Below are 19,181 nucleotides of genomic sequence, written 5' to 3'. Positions count from 1 at the left end.
GATAATTATTTATTTATTATTTTCCTTATCTTATTTGATATTATTAACAAAAGTAATTCATTTTTGTCAAAATAAATAAATAATTTTTACTTTAAGTAATTAGAATGACTTTTTGCATAATTTATCAGACTATATATTTATTACTTAAAAATTAACATCATCTTAAAAATGAATGACCAAATCTGTAGAAACTTTGTTAGCAATTAATTATATTACAACAATCACCATTAGTATTATAATATAATTTTGCTATTTAAGATTAAAAATTATATTTTCTATAAAATATTTATGTTTATAATAATTTACATAGATTATATAAAGTATTAAAATTAAATAGTGTAAATTTCTAAAATAATTATCTTTTTTGAATAATATATTTTTTTAATTATTAATTTAGTTGATAAATTGTATTTAAAGAGATAATTTATTTTCAATTCTCATCAAAATAAATAAAGATGACTGTAATAACTCAAAGCTTCAAATGTTACATTAATAATATATAGAAAAAGTATATTTTATAAAATTTATCACTTTATTAGTTAATTTTATATAAGTTTTAAGTTTTTTCGAAATTCACTAAAACACACATTCTTCATTTTTGATCATAATTAAACTTTAACTTTTAATTCTTTATAAAAATATGTTTTAAAAACACTCTTTAGGATAAATAGCTTCAGATTACATAATTAAAATTTATGCTAATTAAATTTGTTGATTGTTAAATATTTACATAATCTAATTGATTAACTTAATATGCATTTAAACTATATAATTATGAAATAAAAATGAAATTTGATTAAATTTATTGAAGTACAATTCTCTTAGAGCCAAAATAAAAGTATCCAAAATTTTTTTTAAAGAAACAGAATTATCAAATTCTTAGTTGAATACTTTTAAAAAGATGAAGGCCTAACTTAATTTAACTAATTTTCATTTTTTTGAATTTGAAAGCTATTAAAATGTGATTAGATTTTGATTTTACTGTATTTATTTATTATTTGTATTTTTAGATTCACTAATTGAGTGTTTGGACTATTTTTGTTTTTATTAATTATAATTATATTCTAGATAATATTTTTTTTTTAGAATAATATTTTTTAATTTTTTAATGGTAAGTAAATTCAATAATTCACTATCTAACTATTTTTATAATTTGAAATGCAAAAATGTTGATTTTCCTATCTTTTATAAGTCATATTTTCTATTCACTTAAAAAAAGAAATTAAACAGTGTCTTTAATTAATGAATAATTATTATTATTAATTTTGGAAAAAAAATAAAAAATTAACAAATATTATGAGCGAAGAAAAATAATTAATTTTGAAGTAAAATCATAATTACATTATTGAATTTAATATAAAAACTGAAATAATAATAAAATATATTTTAATAAAAAATAAAAGAAAAAAATAAAAAGATAACAAACAATGCTCCTATAAGTATATCATCTAAAAACGTTGTGGTTTTAGATAAACGGAAGCTTTATCTGCCATTTAAGATAGTAAATTATGCTACAATTAATATGTAAAGCTATTTCAAGATAAACTATTAAATCACAGAAATAATCATGAGATTCAATTAAAAATAGAAAAAGGTAAATACTTAAGAAAAGAGAGATTTCTTTTATTTTGTTTTCTTATCTAGAAAACAAATAAATAAATGAAAGAATTTCTAATTTCCTTTAAAATAAAAATAAAAAAATTCTAATCGCTTTGTGCAATTCACATTTTATTTGTTATATTATAAATATTTTATTTAATCAAATTAGAGACTAAGATTGAGTTTAGTTAATCAGATGAACAAAGTCTTTCACAATCTGAGGGGATGCAAAACTAAGATAATCCACATTTGAAAAATGAAAAGTAAGATAAATATAAAGAGCATTATAAAAATAATATGTATAAAAATATCATGAGTGCGTTCTAAAGGCATATTGAAAGCTTAAATGATATTGAAATAATAAAATGTTATGAATCTCTAACTGAGGATAAGTGGCCATTTAGCTATATAAAAATAAGAGTGAACTAAAATTTAAAAAAGTTAGGGAGATTTCATCTTAAACTAAGAAATTTATTGACTAGTAAAAATTTAAAAAATTTGTTCATTTACTTTCTTAAAAACTCAAACTCTTTTTGGATTGAAAAATCAAGAGTGAAAGACAAAGAAAAGCTCTTCGAGCTAATAGACCAGCTGATTACTTAATCTTAAAATGAACAATTCATAGAAAGTATAAAATTCTATTAAAAACCCAAAAGATTATATTGAAAAGAATTAGTTTATTTCTAAATTAAAATAAAGAAACATAAGTACTATGGTACATATATAAGAAAATACTAAATTTATATTTGTGAAAGTAAGTGTTTATCGTACCACAACTTTTCTTTCTAAATAAATATTCTGCATTTAATTGCATTTATTATTATTAACTTAATTATTTAACTATAAACTAAATTTATATAAATTACAGTAATATACTATATTTTTAAATTTCAATAAAGGCTTAAATAAAAATGTATTTAAATTCTTCTAAGAAGCTTTTCAAGAAAATAGTTTATTGATCACTACAAATTCAATTGAATTAATATAATTTTTAAAAATATTGTTACTTATTTAACTTTGATTATTTTATAGAAGAGACAACTCATTATAGAAAAAATAAGTATTATTATTATTATTATTATTATTATAATACTGAAATGTAGCTAGGTCTAACTTAATGAAATAAATTGCATAATGAATTGTAAAATTTATGTGTGATTTACCATCCTAATTTGCAATTTAATTTTTTATATTAAATCATTATTTTTATTTTCTTTCTTTTGATTGCTAACTTGCCTCTCTGTTTATAAAATTTAATGCATAATATTTATATTAAAACAATTTTAATTCTGTTAATATAATACATTGAATATGATTTTGATAAATTTTTATGATCACGCCAAGAAAAATACTTTATTTCTAGTTACTTTTAAGATTCAGTCTTAAATGTATGAAGATTTTTTTATAAAAATATTAATTACTAAAATTGTATGCATTTTCTTTAAAAATTGATTCTAGCTTCATTTTTACAATTCAATAAATATATTTAATATTCTCAATTAATTCAAAAATAAAACATTTTTGTGTTTGGTTTTTGTTTTTATAAAATAAAAATATACTAGAATAACCAAATTTAATAAAATATTCTTAAAGCTTTCATAAAAATGTTTTAATATTTATTTCTCAAGAAAACAAAAGAAAGTTTATGAATTATGATCAAATAATCAAACAATTCTGATAATGATTACATCTAATCAAAAATCTTCATTGAATATTTGAGGTCATTTACATCATAAAAATTTAAATTATCTTACTAAAAGCCATGAATGAATGAATTTAGAAGCATAAGATTTTATAATAAATATAAGTGCTAAATAGTGAACCGCAGAAGAATTAGTAAATGAAAATTATAAATTTTAAGTCTATATTAGTATTCCTTATTCTGCTATTTGCACTATTTTTTGTGCTTTAAGATTATCATTTTCAATTTTTGGGCAATAAAGACACTTAATTGGTAGATTTTGGTGTTCAAGATGATTGGAGTATTATTTTTGAGGATGAGTTTGAAGGCACGCAAGTTGATGAAAGTAAATGGACAAAAAGATACAGAACTCATGGTGATACTGAACAATAGCTTTACATTGAAGATGATATTTACACTGAAAATGGAAATTTAGTGATTAGAACAAGATATAACCCTACTGTTTACAATCTTACAGGAAAATTGTATAACTTTACTTCAGGTTGGTTGGATAGCTCTTAAAAATTTAATTTTTCAGAAGGAAGACTAGAAGCAAGAGTAAAATTACCAAAAACAAAAGTAAACGATCCCATCTGGCCAGCTTTATGGACTATAGGAGATGGAGTTAGCTGGTTAAGAGGTATTTTAAATAAAAAATGTTGCTAATTAATTGATAAAAATTATGAGTTAGCTATTATTAGAAGCAAATAAGTAAAGCATTTTTTTATTTTTTTTTTTATATATCTTGAATTAGGAGGAGAAATTGATATCTTTGAAATGAATAGCAATTGGAATGGTGATAAGCTACCACATTTATATGGTACATATCATTGGGGTAATAACGCAAGTGATAATCATTGTCATGGATGTGGAACACTCTATCCAAATAAAATAAATTTAAATGACTATCATATCTTTAGATTTGATTGGAATGCTACATAGTTTGATTGGTACATTGATAATATTCACTATAAAACTAATAAGCAAGGTGTTCAATACCCTAAAACAGATGCCCCTATAACTCTTCCAACTTATCCATAATTTATAATTATCAACACAGCAATAGACAACTTTATTAAAGCGAAATAAGCTGACTATCCTAAATATATGTATATCGATTACATCAGAGTTTATTAAAAGAATTCTTAAAACATATAAAATTGAAGATATAAAAATTAAATAAAATAATATTGTATGATTTAAAATTTGATAAAAAATAATTATTACATATACAAATAGGCTGTATTTATAATAAAAAAATTAATAAAATAAACAAATATATAATTTATTTCCAAAATTAACATTAAAATAAATCTATTTTTTATAATCTTAAATGATAAAGTAATATCAACATATAAAATACTTAGTATGCGAAATAATTAAATTAATTTTTTATGGGTTAATATTTAAAATTCTATTTTAAAATATTAAGCTAAAATTTTAACATCATATTACTCTCAAAAATACATTAAAAATTAAATAAAATTATTAAAAAATAATGAGATTATTTAAAAAAGAAAAAATATTATTTTTATATAGATTTATCAATGATATTTATATAGTTAGTAATGTGTTTGTACAAATAAGTAAATTATATATAAAATAGAAAAAATCCCTAATAATCTAAATACTCTTTAAATTAATAATTGTCAAACAAAACAAAAGCTCTATTAGAATCGATAGTTAGGTTTGAAAGCATCTTATTAGGTTTAAACAGACTTTTACAAAAGCAAATAGATAATAGATACCTTACCCAAATTAAATATTATTAAATTGAAATTACATATATAATTGTATAATAAGAATAATATAAACATTATAATTTCATTGTGACATTTTTATTGTATTTTCTAATTTTTTATATTTATATATTGATATTATTTAGTTAAATTAAATTAAAATTAATTTAAGGAAATAAAAATAATTTTTAGTTTATTAGAAAAAAATACATTTTTTACAAAACTTTAAAAAATAATTTTTATATTTCACTTTTATAAGAATTATTAAGACTGTATTTATGAAGGGAGAGAGGTCCTGCTCGTTTTATTATTTTTTTAATCTATTGTTTTTTAATTTTTTTTAATACCTGAGAATGAAGTCTTTGTCTACACTTTCATTTTTTATAGTTTTTTTTTTCTTGCTAAATTATACTCTTTCAATATTTACACACAGTTTTATGATGGAAAATAAATTTTATATTCTTTCATTAAATCAAAATCATTATTTTCATGCTAGGTACCTGATTAGCTCAATTAATTTATCAAGTATGCCTAATTTAATTTATTTTAAGAAATCATCATAGTCAATTCCTTTTTCCCACTTTCTCTTCGAATTAGTACTGGTGACTTCTCAGATTTATACATATTTTCTAATTATGAGTGCAATAGAGGTTGTTTTTCTGTTAAATTATTTTTTGTATATTCAGGTTTATCCAATATCTAAATTTCTTATCCATTTTCTAAATCATTTGTGCTTAGAATAAATGATATTTTTTTAGTAGATGCACGAGGTTCATTTTCTTTTATTTATGTGGTAGATGGTAGCTTTGAACCAACTTATCTTAGATTTTTTTTAGTTGGCGAAATAATATCGTCTAATACCAAGGAAGCCCTCCTTTAAATAGTTATGTTATAAATTTGTAAATTTTATAAAAATAAAAAATTTTTGTCATACTTCTAACTTTATGTTACCTAAGTAACATATTATTATTCTAGTTAATTTTAACTATCAATAATTCTAATATCTTCAGTCTAGCTTGATGTATCTTCTGTCAAAGACGAGTCAGATTATTACTATTACTACAGTCTTTGTTAACTTTATAATTTTTCAAGAAACTTATTAGCATAAAAACTCATTTAATAAATATTTTTAAAAGAATTCCATTTAAATTTCTTTTTTCTGCTAAATTATTATCTTGAAAGCTAAATTGTTGATTTCTAGTTTTTAATTTTATTCAATATATTAGGAATGAATTAGTATTTTTTGCAGTAATTTATAGTGTGATCATTAACCTAACAGAAAGAGCATTTGATATCTGTTTTATTAAGGCAGCTACAAAATTAAATGTTATCTTTAATAAAGCAAAATGTTTCCTAATTTTTATTATAACTAAAATAGTATATATGCAATAATAAAGTAATTTTATTACATAATCTTTAGGATGTTTTTAAAGGACCTTGATAAAGGATTAGTAATCTATAACTGCAACACAAGAAAAATCTCTTGATTTCACAGAAAACTCTCTTTATTTCTAGGAAATAAACTCATATTATCCTATTATAGATCCTTTCTTTAAAATTAAATATAAAATGAATAAAAAATACTTTTATATTTTACAGATCATTCAAAAATTTGAAGCTAATAAAATATAATACAAAATTTTAGTAAGCTTGTTGTGTATGAATAAATAAAAATTACCTTTTCTATAGATAAAATGCGATTAACTTGATCGTCTTTTGGAATAACTGTAACTATTAATTATTATTAATTTTATACTTAATCAATAATTAAATGATTAAAGAATAACTCAAAATTAATTTACACTCTCCCTTCAAAACAAAATATATTAAATCAGATTATTCTTCAGCTTAATACCTTTTAATAAAAAGAATTTAAATAAGTCTATTATTAAAATATATTTATTTTAAAAGCTATACAAAAACTCATCTGGTACTAAATTTATCTCCTAAATATATTGACTGAGCTCATCTATGCAAACATCAGAAAAGTTTCCAATAAAGATGGATGTTTATTATAACATTTTTTTGTAAAGTTCTTTAAGGGTCTCATATTTTAGCGATTCGTGCATTTAATCAAGCAGTTAATCGATTTATATGGAGTTTTTATTTTGTATCCTAAACTTATACTCAAAGTGCTTTCTGATTTTCATTTGAATTTATAGGTTGAACTTTCTCTCCTTCATAAAAATATTTAACTTATCCATTGTTTAATTAAAATTTTCTCTTTCTTTACCTATAGATTAAATAATCATGCCTACTTGATTAATGCAGTAACCGAAAACTCCACATGATATTAACACAATGAATATAGTAAAGAACCTTTCAGCTAATATTAATTCAAAAAAATTTATTTAAACTGATATTTGAGTTAATTGATTACCTATTGTTATTGGAATTATATCACCATAACCAAGCGTTACCATAGTAACTACTGCCCAATATATGCAATTAATATAATCATAAACCCAGTTATCTTAATCACTATCACCTAACCAAGTTTTATCATAACCCTAGCTAATTTCCATTAACCCAACAAATCTAAATGAGCATCCTACTAAATGAGCAACTGAAAGTATAAAAAAAATAAGCTTCAAAAGCTCAGATTGATGTTTCATTTTAATTCTTATATTTAATTTGCTTTCTATTTCACGATAGATTATTGGAATCTGCAATGAGCGAATAAGAAAAAGCATTTTACAGTATTTAAAATTTGCAGATAAAATAATACCAATCATCCCAAGTACTGTGTAGCTGAAACATAGTTTTATATAATAAAATTATACTATTAAGAATAATGATGAGTTTAAATTTACATAAGCTGTTCTTTCATAAATGTATTAATTATAATCTTTCTTTATGTGATTATCTGCCCTTTTCTAAATATTGCCTAGTTGTTTAATAATTTATATCTAGTTGTTAAATTAATTAATTAGTTAAATAGAATAATACAATGTTCATTTAGATTAGACAATCTAAAAAGTAAAAAACAATAGACTCAACATATAACGGATAAACAGTATTTTTATTAAAGCCTAACAAAATAATGGCTTCAAATGAATTGTAGATGATCATCAAAAGATTGAATACATTCCAAACGAATACTATTAGTGACTCCTTTAAATTAAAAAATAGAGTGAATTTTTATTTTTAATATTTTTTAATGAACTAACTGGCATGAAAACATAGTTAGAACTGTTCAAAAAACTACTCAGCGAATTTACTATTTTAATTAAAAATTTTGGATATAAATTTTGGTAAGAATAAATAATTAAGTCAATAAATTTAGATAGAATAAGAATAATTTGTTTATTTTTTAATATTTACCTCTTTAGCTATAATTGAATTAGATTTAGCTTAAAGATTTATGCATATCCTATTAATTTTTATATTATTAATATTAAATTTTTAATAAAGTAAGCAAAAAAAAAAAAAATAAATAAATAATAGTAATAATTAACAAGCAATAATTACAATTTAAGATTTCTATTTATCTGATAAATCATTCATGTGATGAAATTAGTAACAAAAAGAAGGATCATTGATAATATTAAATTATTTTTCTGGAATCTATTAAAACACATTTGAATCCAAGGTCTACATTAATTTGTTCACAAATTTTTTAACAATTAAGTTAATTTTTACTTACCCAAATATTGAGTAGGATTTTGGAACGTTTATTATTTTTTAATTAGTTTGGGATTCATGATTGTATTTACTTGAATTATTAGTTATTTCTTATATTTATTGAATTTCATTTAAATTTTCTACTTTACAGATTTTTTATGGACTACTAAGGAAACTTTTCTCACTTTAATGCTATTTCTATAAGCATTTTTATTAGTTAATTGATATTCTTTTAGATTTATCGCTCTTTTCATCGTATCTATTAAGTTTATTATTAATCTCAAATATCACATTTCTTATATTCTATTAAGATTGATTTGAAGAAAATTCATTTCTTGACGCCACATCACAAAATGATCTGTCATCTTAAAGGACTGTTTTATCTTCAAAATAAATGCTTCCATCTTTCTATCCCTAATGATAATTGCTTTCATTTACATCTTCTAATGGTATAGGATCATCAACATTAATTGATTTAGTTGTATGACCCATAAATAAAGTCTACCTTTTTAAAGGTCCGTTTGAATGCATATAATCCATTGCTTTACTATAAATTAATTAAATTTTGATTTAGTTTTTTTTGCAATTTAATATCAATTATGTATAAATAAGTCAACATAAGTATGTAAATTAATTTTGTAATATATATCAATAATTAAATAAGAAAACTTAGTTGATTCAATTAATTTAAATTGCAAGAATTAAATTTTCTTCAAAGTATATGAAAAGGATCAAATTTACAATTTATAATTTTAAAAAATCTTATTAACTAAATACTTTGTTCATTTAAACAGTAAACTTATAGAAGAAATAAAATGCCTTGACAAATATTTTATCTTAAAAAAATTTAAAATTTAAAATTCAATTATTAAATATTTTTATCATTATTAGTAAACAGTATTTTTTGTGTATGATAGATAATTCTTTTGAAAATGATAGAAACATTCGTAATATAGAAAATTATAATCATTGAAATAAATTGTTAATTAACTTTTTATCAAAGACTGTTAGATATTTCACTTTTTTTAGCTCTTAACTTAATTTATTTTAGTTCTATTATCTAATTTACTAAAATTATTTATGTTTTTTACCTATTTTTGTAAAATAATTTTATATTATTAAGATTTTTTTTATGATAAATTAGAACTTCGTTTCTATTATTATGACAAAAGTATACTTCATATTATTTAAATTTTTGGTTTTCCAAATAATTGCCTTATCTGATATTACATAATCTTAAAATTATTTAATGCTAATTATTGCAATTTACCGTTTGTAGGAATATTATCCTAACTTAGATTTTGTAAAAAATTTTCATCTAAAAATTAGATAAAAATTCGTTTATATTTACATTTTTTCAAATCATCTAAATCTCAATATCTTTAATATTTTATATAGCTCAATCATTTTAGTTTATTATTCTTTATAGTGAGTATTTTAAGTATTCATTTTAGAATTCCAATCACCCTTAAAAAGAAATTCTCTACTATATATTCTTATCTTATAATTATAATTCCTAGTTTATTCATACTATTTTTGGCAATTAAATTATTGCTAAACCTGCTAAGAAGCCTAGAATAAATAAACGCCTTAATTATTATTTTAGCTAATAGTGTTTTAAAAAGTCAAATATCAGATTTAAATTAAGTAATAACACAAACATTTACAGTTTAAATGGAGAAAACTCTATTTTTGCTGTTTTAATGACTTAATTACTAATAAAAAAATTAAATGCATCTAATTTAATCAAAATAAAAAGTATAGATAGGGAAAATTCTTGCTCTCTGATTCATTAATTTGATTCAGTAAAAGAAGCCTTCAATATAATTCACTCTTCAACTTGTTAGAATTATTTAAGTTAATTATCATCATTTTATTCGTTTTTTTAAATACAATTAAATTTTTTTATATAGAATTGAAAGTTTTTTTTCCAGCTAAGTATCTTTTTCTTTCTCTTTAAAGGGAGTTTCAAATATTTTTGGTAAGAATTGTAATTTTCAATAACTTTTTTAGTTCTAAGCATATATTAAATTAGCTAGCATACTACGATTTGATGATCAAAGAATTATTAGTTAAAATATTTAGTTTCTAATTGATTTTAGTTTTACTTTAAATTGATACCATCTAGCAAAAAGCAATAAGATTCCTTTAGAGAGAAATAATTATTTTAAGTTAGTCTTACACTCATATTTACTAAAATAACCTTGATTTAATATTTTTGTCAATTTAATAAATTAATCAAATTCAATATAAGTGACGACAGCATAAGTTTTGATTTTCGTAATTTTTTTTCTTCTTCTTTATTAACTTAAAAATTCTATAAGCCTTATGAAGCAATATTTCTTTAATTTAAAAAATAATAATTGAAATAATTTATAAAGACAATTTACAGTATCATAAGAACCTAATTTCGTTTGACGCAATCCATCAATTATAAGATTAACTCAAAAAAAAAAAAATTTAAATAATAAATTAAAAGTGAAAAATTTTTTACTTACACCTTCTAATTAAAGTAAATTATATCAGATTTATCGCCCTTTTTATATCTTTGAAAAAATTAAGAGGAATTTTAAAAAATAGTTTAAAAAAATTCTTAAGGAAAAATTTTTTATTCTTTAATATGATTAAAATGACTTTTTATTAGATTTGAAGAAAGATTAAAAGAGTTGTGTTCATTAAAAATTTTAAGTAAATGTCAAGAGAAACATCTTATCAAACATAACTTTTCATTTAACTTAAGAAAAATTCACTCTAATTCTCTCCATATGTGCTTCCAATTAAAATTGTACTAGAAAATTTCAATAGCTTTATTTCTCAAAATCTTGCTTATATTTCTCTACTTTAAGAAGCATTCAAGCTTTTGTATTTATTATTTTTATTTTTCTTTGTCTTTATTCGCATCTTTAATTAATTTAGCAGTTAAGTTGATAGAGTATCAAAATAAACCACAAGAAGCTAGAATGAAAATTATTACAAACAGCTTTTAATCTAATTAATAGTCAATTAAATTTATCAGTTTTTTGTTATTATTTTAATTTAATTAAACAAGTAAAAATTGCAATTTATTACAGGTGGGAAATGATACTATATCACCATATTCTTAAGTGGTTATCGTTACTACAGCCCAATAAACTTCTTATCAAACAAAATATATCATAGCGTATCTGTTTTATTGTTCCAAATTTCTTTCTGTGTAAAGTAATTTGACTCAATAAGAGAAATCAGCCTAAAGGAGCAATCTAGAAAGTGAACTATATCTAACAAAAAAATACAAGCTTTAATAATTTTGTGTAAGTGTAACATTAAAAATTTATACTTTTTGTTACTTAATTTTTTAAAATAATGTGATTATTATTGATACCTAGAGAAAAGCTATAATTTACAAATATTTTTAGTAATTTGATAGATGCAATATCACAATTATAAAAACTCTCTTACCTTTAATTGAAATAAAAAATTTATATATCATTGATTGATATTTAGAAAAAGAATTAATAAAAAAAATATAAAAAATCTTTTTTAGGTATAAAATTTCAAAATAAATTCTTTTCTTGATACATTAATATTCATTATTTATAAACTTTCTAAAATAAAAAAAGAAATGAATAATTTGATTTCAAAAAATTAAAATTAATATTATATTATGATAATATTATTCTACTTTTTAATGTAGATTGAAACATTTCTATTTTTTTATAAATTAAGTTTTATGTTTGTTACTTGCTTAATAAGGTGATTTATCTACATATTTTTCATGTAAACCTATCTTAAATCTATTTTATAAAAGATATAAACCACTTGGATTGGAAATTTGTTTATTAAATTTTTATATTTATCAACTAACTCTGAATTTAAAATTTAATATTTTAGTAACTCAGCTATTTATTATTTAAAAATGGTATTGATGATTTTAGTATAAATTGATTGTTAGAATTTTATTCATTACTCATTAATAATCTTAAATAATATATGATATTTTCACTAACAGTCATATTATGATTTAATTCAACATTCATTTCTTCTTCCAAATAAATTTTTTAATCTTCCCTGTAAAATTATTGTTTAAAAATTTTTAATTTTTATTATCATTTTATAAAAGAGTTCTGTTAGAATCAGATTAATTTATTAAGGTATTAGGTTCATCTATATCAAAAATGAACATAGTTGCTTTTAAATTCCTATTTTTTATAATTTCATAAAAAATAAAGTCTGCTAATTATTATAAATTAATTTTGTGTTTCTTTTTGTTTTTAAAAGGCCTTTTATTTAGTTAGTCAATTAAAATTTATCTATCAACTGATAACAAACCTTTGGGTTCAAGCCAGAATTTGAATTTTCAACTTAATTAAATATTAAGCCAACTCAGTAGTTATCATTTTGTATTTTTATCTATTTAAGCTAATATAGAAATAATTTTAAAACCTAATATTGAATAAATATTTAATTTACAAAGGATATAAAAAAATATATTAATATTTATAAAAATCTTAGTAACAGACACATCAAAATCTAGTGTCACAATCAATAAAATAATATTATTTTATTGTTTTAAAATCTTAAAATTTAATATCATTTCAATAAGTTAGTTAAACTTTACTTACTCAATTAATAATTTTTATGTTTTACATTTAAATAATTTTTTTAAATATTTATAAAACAATTATCGAATGTATTGAATTGTATTTTTAGATTCATAAAAAAATATAACTTTTATTATTATTTTTTTCATTCTTTTTTTAAATATCTCATAAAGATAAAAATTTCAATAATAATATGAAAACTTTAAATATTTAAAAAATAAAAATTCTTATATTAAGAAATAATTTTTAAAAAATTAAAAATAAAATGGACTTATCTAAATTATAGAAAATTTGCAAATTAAAAATTAAATTAATTATTCTTAAAATAATAAATTATGTATTCCTAGAATCTTATATAATTAAATAATAGTAATATTTATTACCTATTATTTATTATAGATAAGGTTTACTAATTTAATAATAAATTATTTTATTTAAGTTAGTAAAATAAAAGGTCAAATTTTATTTATTGGATAGGTAATCTTATATAAATAGTAGCAATATTTATTATCGATTAGGTTTACTAATTTAAGAATAAATTATTTTATTTAAGTTAGCAAAATAAAGGTAATATTTTATTTATTGAATTATTTTAATTTATATTTTAAACTTTTATTTGAAAATAATTGAAATTTTATTTGACCATCATTACTTAAAAAAATTAAATTAAGTTTATTTATTTTGTAAGGTTTAAATTATCTCATTTAAATTGAATTTATATTATTTATTAAAATGACTATTTTTTACTATTTTTAAATAAAAAATGGAAAAGGCTTTTTTGAAATTGATGATATCATTAAGCATTAAATGTTGTTTAAATAATTAATAACTTTCCATCTTTTTAAACTATTTTTAGATTTATAAAAAAAGCTCGAATATCTTAAAATTTATTCTGATAGTTTGTTTAGTTAAAATTATTGTTTATTTGAGGTTTTATAATTTTAATTTAAAAAAAATAATTAATGTCAAAATTATTTTCATAAGTTTATATTATTTCAATTTGAGATAAAATATTAAGCTAAAAATTTTGGAAAAGATAGATTAGGTTTTTATTACAATAAAGAGCTTTATTATTATAAATTTTCTGTAAATGCTTAGGATACTATTGATCTTAGAATTAGAAATAACAAAAAATTTTTATTTTTAATAAAATAAAGTACAAAGAAGTTAAAATTTCTATTCCACATATGATATATGATTAAAATTACTGCTATACATTTTGAAATCAAAAGATATGATTAATAAACAGATATTTTGTTAGTAGCTAGAGAAAACACCCCTAAAAGAAATTTCTAAATAAATATCTCAATATATAATATAATACAAGGAAATAGTATATCAAAGAAATGGAAGATCAAAATTTTTAACAAGAATTAAAGGGAGTATTTGACTCTATTGACGAAAAATTAAAGAATGAATTAGCAACATTTGAGAAGAAGTGCATGTCATATAATGATGTTGATTAATTCGTCAACTGCATGGAGTAGGTAGTCGAAAAAGTTGAAAGAGAACAAAAAAATTTTGAATATAGAATAGCTTTTTTGGAAAATAAAACTTAAGAGTGTCTTAAAAGAGCTGATGAAGGTAAAACTGATAAGGAAAAATGCAAACAATAAACTAGAAATGCTCTTGTTAATTATACTGATTTATTCCTTTTCAATATTCGCAAGTGATTATACTCAACATTATATTTACTTTGCCTAATCAGCAAAATCTCCGCGAAATATTAATATGAATTTAAATTGCTATTAAAAGGCATTATATTTTATATAAAACATTCGCGTATGAGATTTTAAAATTGGCTAATGTTGAATTTGAGTGAACGATATACTAAAGCAGATAATCAATCAAATGCTTTCTTCTTTGGGAGAAGTTTGAAAATAATTCTTAAATTACTTCGATGTTAATACTTAAAATATTATTATGTTGATAATCTACTTTATCTAGTTTCTCATTCATTCATAACCAAAAAACCTTTGAAATAAACAAGCAAATTAATATAATTCTTTTGAACTTTTTTATTCAATAACAAGAATAATAAATAAATAAATACATAAATAAATAAATAATTCATTAATTCTATCCAAATTGCATATATATCCATCCATCCATCCATCCATTCATTCATCCTTCCTCACGTTTAAGATATTTCAAAATTTTATTTAATTTCTATTAGCATGTTTTTTAATATAACAAAAAAAGAAATATATTTTATTTTTCATCTCAACTTGATTAAATTTTTAGGCTTATAAAATTCATTAAATTGGCTTTGATTAATAAATAATTTAGTTAAAAATATATTTATTTATGCATTTATTCCACTTTTAACTTAAAATTTTATGATTAATTTAATCATTTTAATTTAAATTATATTAATTAATTATTTGTATTTATTTTAAATTGCTGATTCATTACAAAAATTAAATAAGCAAAACCTTAATTTGAATTCAGGGTTTATTTTTTAGTTTTATTTAAAAATTAACTATCATAAAAAATAAAAGCTATTATATGACATAAATATTTTTATACTAAATTAACTTAGTTTGTTTTAAATTTATTAGCTCATAATTTATAGTCTTTAATAATGTTTTCAGCACACTTTTGAGCTATCATCATAGTTGGAGCATTGGTATTGCCACTCACTACGTAGGGCATGATTGAAGCATCTGCTACTCTTAATTTATTTATTCCATGCACCTTAAGCTCTTCATTAACAACAGACATATCATCTAATCCCATTTTACAAGTTCCTACTGGGTGATAAACTGTTTCTGCCTTAGCTCTTATAAAATCTTCCCAAAACTTATCAGAAGGATTTTGAACAGTTATTTATCCTAAGTTGCTTATCAAGTCTTTAAATCTTGTTTATGTAAATACTTAATGCGCTTTTTTAACTCCTCTTACCATCATTTGCAAGTCTCTTGGATCTGAAAGATAATTCATTTTAATTTTTGGATACGAAAGAGGGTTCTTATCTTTTAGACTAACAGATCCTCTGCTTTTTGGATTCAAATAACATGAGTGTAAAGTAACTCCTTTAGCATACTCAATTCTCTATGCATGGTCGACAACTATGCAAGGAGCATAGTGAAATTAGGTATCAGCATGTTGGGAATCTTCATTTACTTTAAAAAATGCACCACCTTCACCTAAATTAGATGAAAAGAAACTGTTTTCTTTTTCCCCTTTAAAGTAGTATTTAATACCATGCTTTATCTATTCCTTTAAAACTGAATGATGAACACTACCTAAATCTCCTTCTTTCAAATATGCTTAAACTATGATATCTAAGTGATCTTATAGGTTCTTACCTACTCCAGGTAAATTGTGTTGTACTTTAATATTCTATTCGCTTAGCTCCTTAGCATCTCCTACTCCAGATAATTACAAAAGCTGTGGTGAGCCAAATGCACCAGCACAAATTATCACCTCTTTTTAGGCTTCGATATATTATTTTTCTCCTTTAGAATTTATGAAAATAACACCTTAAGCATTTTTCTGGTGATCGAAAATAATTTAAGAAGCCTTTAATTCAGTGAGGATAGCTAAATTTTTTCTATCTTTAATATCTTTAGTCAAAAAGGCTTTTGCACTTGAACATCTTTCACCATTAAATATGGTTCTTTAATATATTCCTGATCCTTCTTAGCTATCACCATTAAAATCATCGATATTTTTAATGCCAGCTTCTTAACAGCTTTTTAAGTATTCTTTTGTAGTATCGCAAACAAATTATGGAGTAGTTACACCTAGTTCACCTTTATTGCCATGATAAGGATTATTAATATAGTGTTGATTATTTTCTAAGCTTTTAAAAACGGGTAAAACCTTGTCGTAAGACCAATTTCCTTTTCCTTTTACCTCTTAATCCCATAGGTTATAATCATACTTGTTGCCTCGAATGTAAATCATAGCATTGATAGAGCTAGAACCACCTAGTGTTCTCCCCCTAGGCTAATATGTGGTTCTTCCATTTAATTCTTTCTCACTTTCGCTTCTTAAATTAGGATAGATATATTTCTTGCCAACCCATTATCCAATAAGTAAAGGAAAACCAATAGGTAAATGAATCAGAGAACTATTATCTTTAGGTCCGTACTCAACTAAAGCAACTTTTTGGCTTAAATTTTTTGAAAGTCTATTAGCTAAAACACAGCCAGCAGAGCCTGCCCCAACTATTAAAAAGTCAACAGTAGTTTTTTACATGCTCATATCTTTTAATTTATTTTTATTATTTGAAATTTATTAAATAATCAAATATTAGTCAAAGTATTTGGTAAATTTGTTGACACAAAAAACAAAAACTAGTAAATAACAAAAAAAGTATTAACTTTAAATAAACTAATCAAATTTTCGTCATCTATCAAGTTTTTTGTTGTGCAAAAATCGTCTATTATACCTCAAAACAAATAAAGCATACGAGTGTAATAACTATAATTTATAATATTGTATTTGTGGTATTAATTTTGATTACAATCATCTTCAAATTTAATGAATAAATTATTTACTACTTTTGATTACAAAAGAATTAGATTGTCAATTAAAATAATTAATTATATTTATTTCAAAAAATTAGAAAGCTCAATTCAATTAAAAATAAAAATTATGAAAATATCTTCTTAAATCATGATGAAAATTTATCAAATTGTAAAAAATTTACATAATTAGAGTTTAAATCACATTTTATTTGCTGACAATAATTTGTTTATTTTGAAAGAAACAAATTAGCAAATAAATAATAAAAATTATTAAATATTAGTCTTGATAAATTTTATGCCGAGCTATTTATTATTTTAATTACAAACATATTAGAATTATTTTCATTAATAATTAAATTTACTAAAAATGTTTTTTAAACTAAATCTATTAATTTAAAAATCAGAAAATTCAATTCATTTAAAAATAAATGTTTTTTTAAAAGCTATGTAAATATTTTTCTTTGGTCTTGATGAAAAGTAATTAATTTTTAAATTTCCTTTCATTATTTTATTTAATCTATTACAATTATTTTAATTATTTTGAAAAAAGCACATTCATAAATAAGAAATAATAAATTTTATTAATTTGTTTGCCTTAGTAAATATTATGCCTCAAATATTTTGATTTTAAACACTTTTAAAGATATAAACAATAAATTATTTAGATTACAATAATTTTCCATTAAAATGAATTTGTTTATTTTTAAAAATTTATAAAATTTATTTGAGTAAAAAGATGAATGTTTAAATAAATAAAAAATATCAATTACAGAAATGAGAAATTAAAATTGATATAAAATTTGATTTTATTTTATGCTGAATTTAGTCAAAGTTAATTATTTATCAATTATATATTTTAGACCTTACTTTTTACTTTAATATTTTATATATTTATAAATGAGTTTGATTAAATCTAACAATAATGATTAAATATCTGCATTTATTAATTTAAGCTTCACTGAAAAATATAATTAAAAAATAAAAATCCAATCTATTTTCAATAAAAATTCAGTTTAAGTTTTGTAAAATAGTTTAATATAATTTTAATACTATTATTTATTCATTTATTATAAAATTTACAAATAAAAGCAAGTTACTAGCCTTAAAATTATATCATCTTTAAGTAAAAATAAGGTATGAGAGAAGTCATTTAATTAAATATATTTTAAGTTCTAATTAATTAAGATATTGACTGGAATTATTTATTTTACTGACAAAATAAAGAATTTTAATATAAAATAACATAAAAGAAATTTATAAAATTTAAAAATTTATTTTCTTGTTATTTTTTTTAAAAAAAAACTAAAATATTTCAGAATAAATTTAAAGTTGAAAGTAAAAAACAAATATGCTTACTTACTTACTTTAACTTTTTATAAATTTACTACATAAATTTAAAAAGTTTAGTTATTTGTTTACTATGACTAAAGAGTTTTAAAACTAGATATTTTGGTACTAAGATTTAAATTCTAATAATAGA

The 19,181-nt window shown here is 20.6% G+C and overlaps 5 protein-coding genes across 5 annotated transcripts; 3 read left to right on the top strand and 2 right to left on the bottom strand. All coding sequences in view use genetic code 6, as the record gives it.

The window, feature by feature from the left end:
• Nucleotides 1-1,242: 1,242 nt before the first annotated feature.
• TTHERM_000537027 (hypothetical protein) lies at nucleotides 1,243-2,265 on the top strand (the record flags this gene model as incomplete). The annotated part of the gene is made up of 3 exons (XM_012799803.1): nucleotides 1,243-1,325; nucleotides 1,404-1,594; nucleotides 1,769-2,265. 3 exons carry the CDS (start codon nucleotides 1,243-1,245, stop codon nucleotides 2,263-2,265), a joined length of 771 nt encoding a protein of 256 aa, XP_012655257.1.
• A 1,174-nt stretch (nucleotides 2,266-3,439) lies between these two features.
• Nucleotides 3,440-4,444, top strand: TTHERM_00537020 (glycosyl hydrolase family 16 laminarinase; the record flags this gene model as incomplete). Its single annotated transcript, XM_001023512.2, has 2 exons — nucleotides 3,440-3,920; nucleotides 4,035-4,444. The coding sequence occupies 2 exons, from the start codon at nucleotides 3,440-3,442 to the stop codon at nucleotides 4,442-4,444; spliced, it is 891 nt and encodes a 296-aa protein (XP_001023512.2).
• Nucleotides 4,445-5,107: 663 nt separating this feature from the next.
• TTHERM_00537010 (cyclic nucleotide-binding domain protein) lies at nucleotides 5,108-9,225 on the bottom strand. The gene is made up of 12 exons (XM_001023511.3): nucleotides 8,491-9,225; nucleotides 8,344-8,392; nucleotides 8,190-8,239; nucleotides 7,969-8,133; nucleotides 7,833-7,906; nucleotides 7,400-7,770; nucleotides 6,937-7,345; nucleotides 6,822-6,874; nucleotides 6,698-6,750; nucleotides 6,429-6,569; nucleotides 5,954-6,372; nucleotides 5,108-5,893 (listed from the first exon to the last, which is right to left on the bottom strand). The coding sequence occupies exons 1-12, from the start codon at nucleotides 9,181-9,183 to the stop codon at nucleotides 5,266-5,268; spliced, it is 3,105 nt and encodes a 1,034-aa protein (XP_001023511.3). The 5' UTR covers nucleotides 9,184-9,225; the 3' UTR covers nucleotides 5,108-5,265.
• Nucleotides 9,226-14,569: 5,344 nt separating this feature from the next.
• TTHERM_00535990 (hypothetical protein) lies at nucleotides 14,570-14,896 on the top strand (the record flags this gene model as incomplete). Its single annotated transcript, XM_001023508.1, has 1 exon — nucleotides 14,570-14,896. One exon carries the CDS (start codon nucleotides 14,570-14,572, stop codon nucleotides 14,894-14,896), a length of 327 nt encoding a protein of 108 aa, XP_001023508.1.
• Nucleotides 14,897-15,785: 889 nt separating this feature from the next.
• TTHERM_00535980 (GMC oxidoreductase family protein) lies at nucleotides 15,786-17,435 on the bottom strand (the record flags this gene model as incomplete). Its single annotated transcript, XM_001023507.1, has 1 exon — nucleotides 15,786-17,435. The coding sequence occupies one exon, from the start codon at nucleotides 17,433-17,435 to the stop codon at nucleotides 15,786-15,788; it is 1,650 nt and encodes a 549-aa protein (XP_001023507.1).
• Nucleotides 17,436-19,181: the final 1,746 nt, after the last annotated feature.

The sequence above is a fragment of the Tetrahymena thermophila genome (genome assembly GCF_000189635.1).
Source record: "Tetrahymena thermophila SB210 genomic scaffold scf_8254428, whole genome shotgun sequence".
Taxonomy (NCBI): domain Eukaryota; phylum Ciliophora; class Oligohymenophorea; order Hymenostomatida; family Tetrahymenidae; genus Tetrahymena; species Tetrahymena thermophila.
Note: the sequence above shows the minus strand (reverse complement) of the source record. Positions and strands in the feature narration are given on the sequence as shown.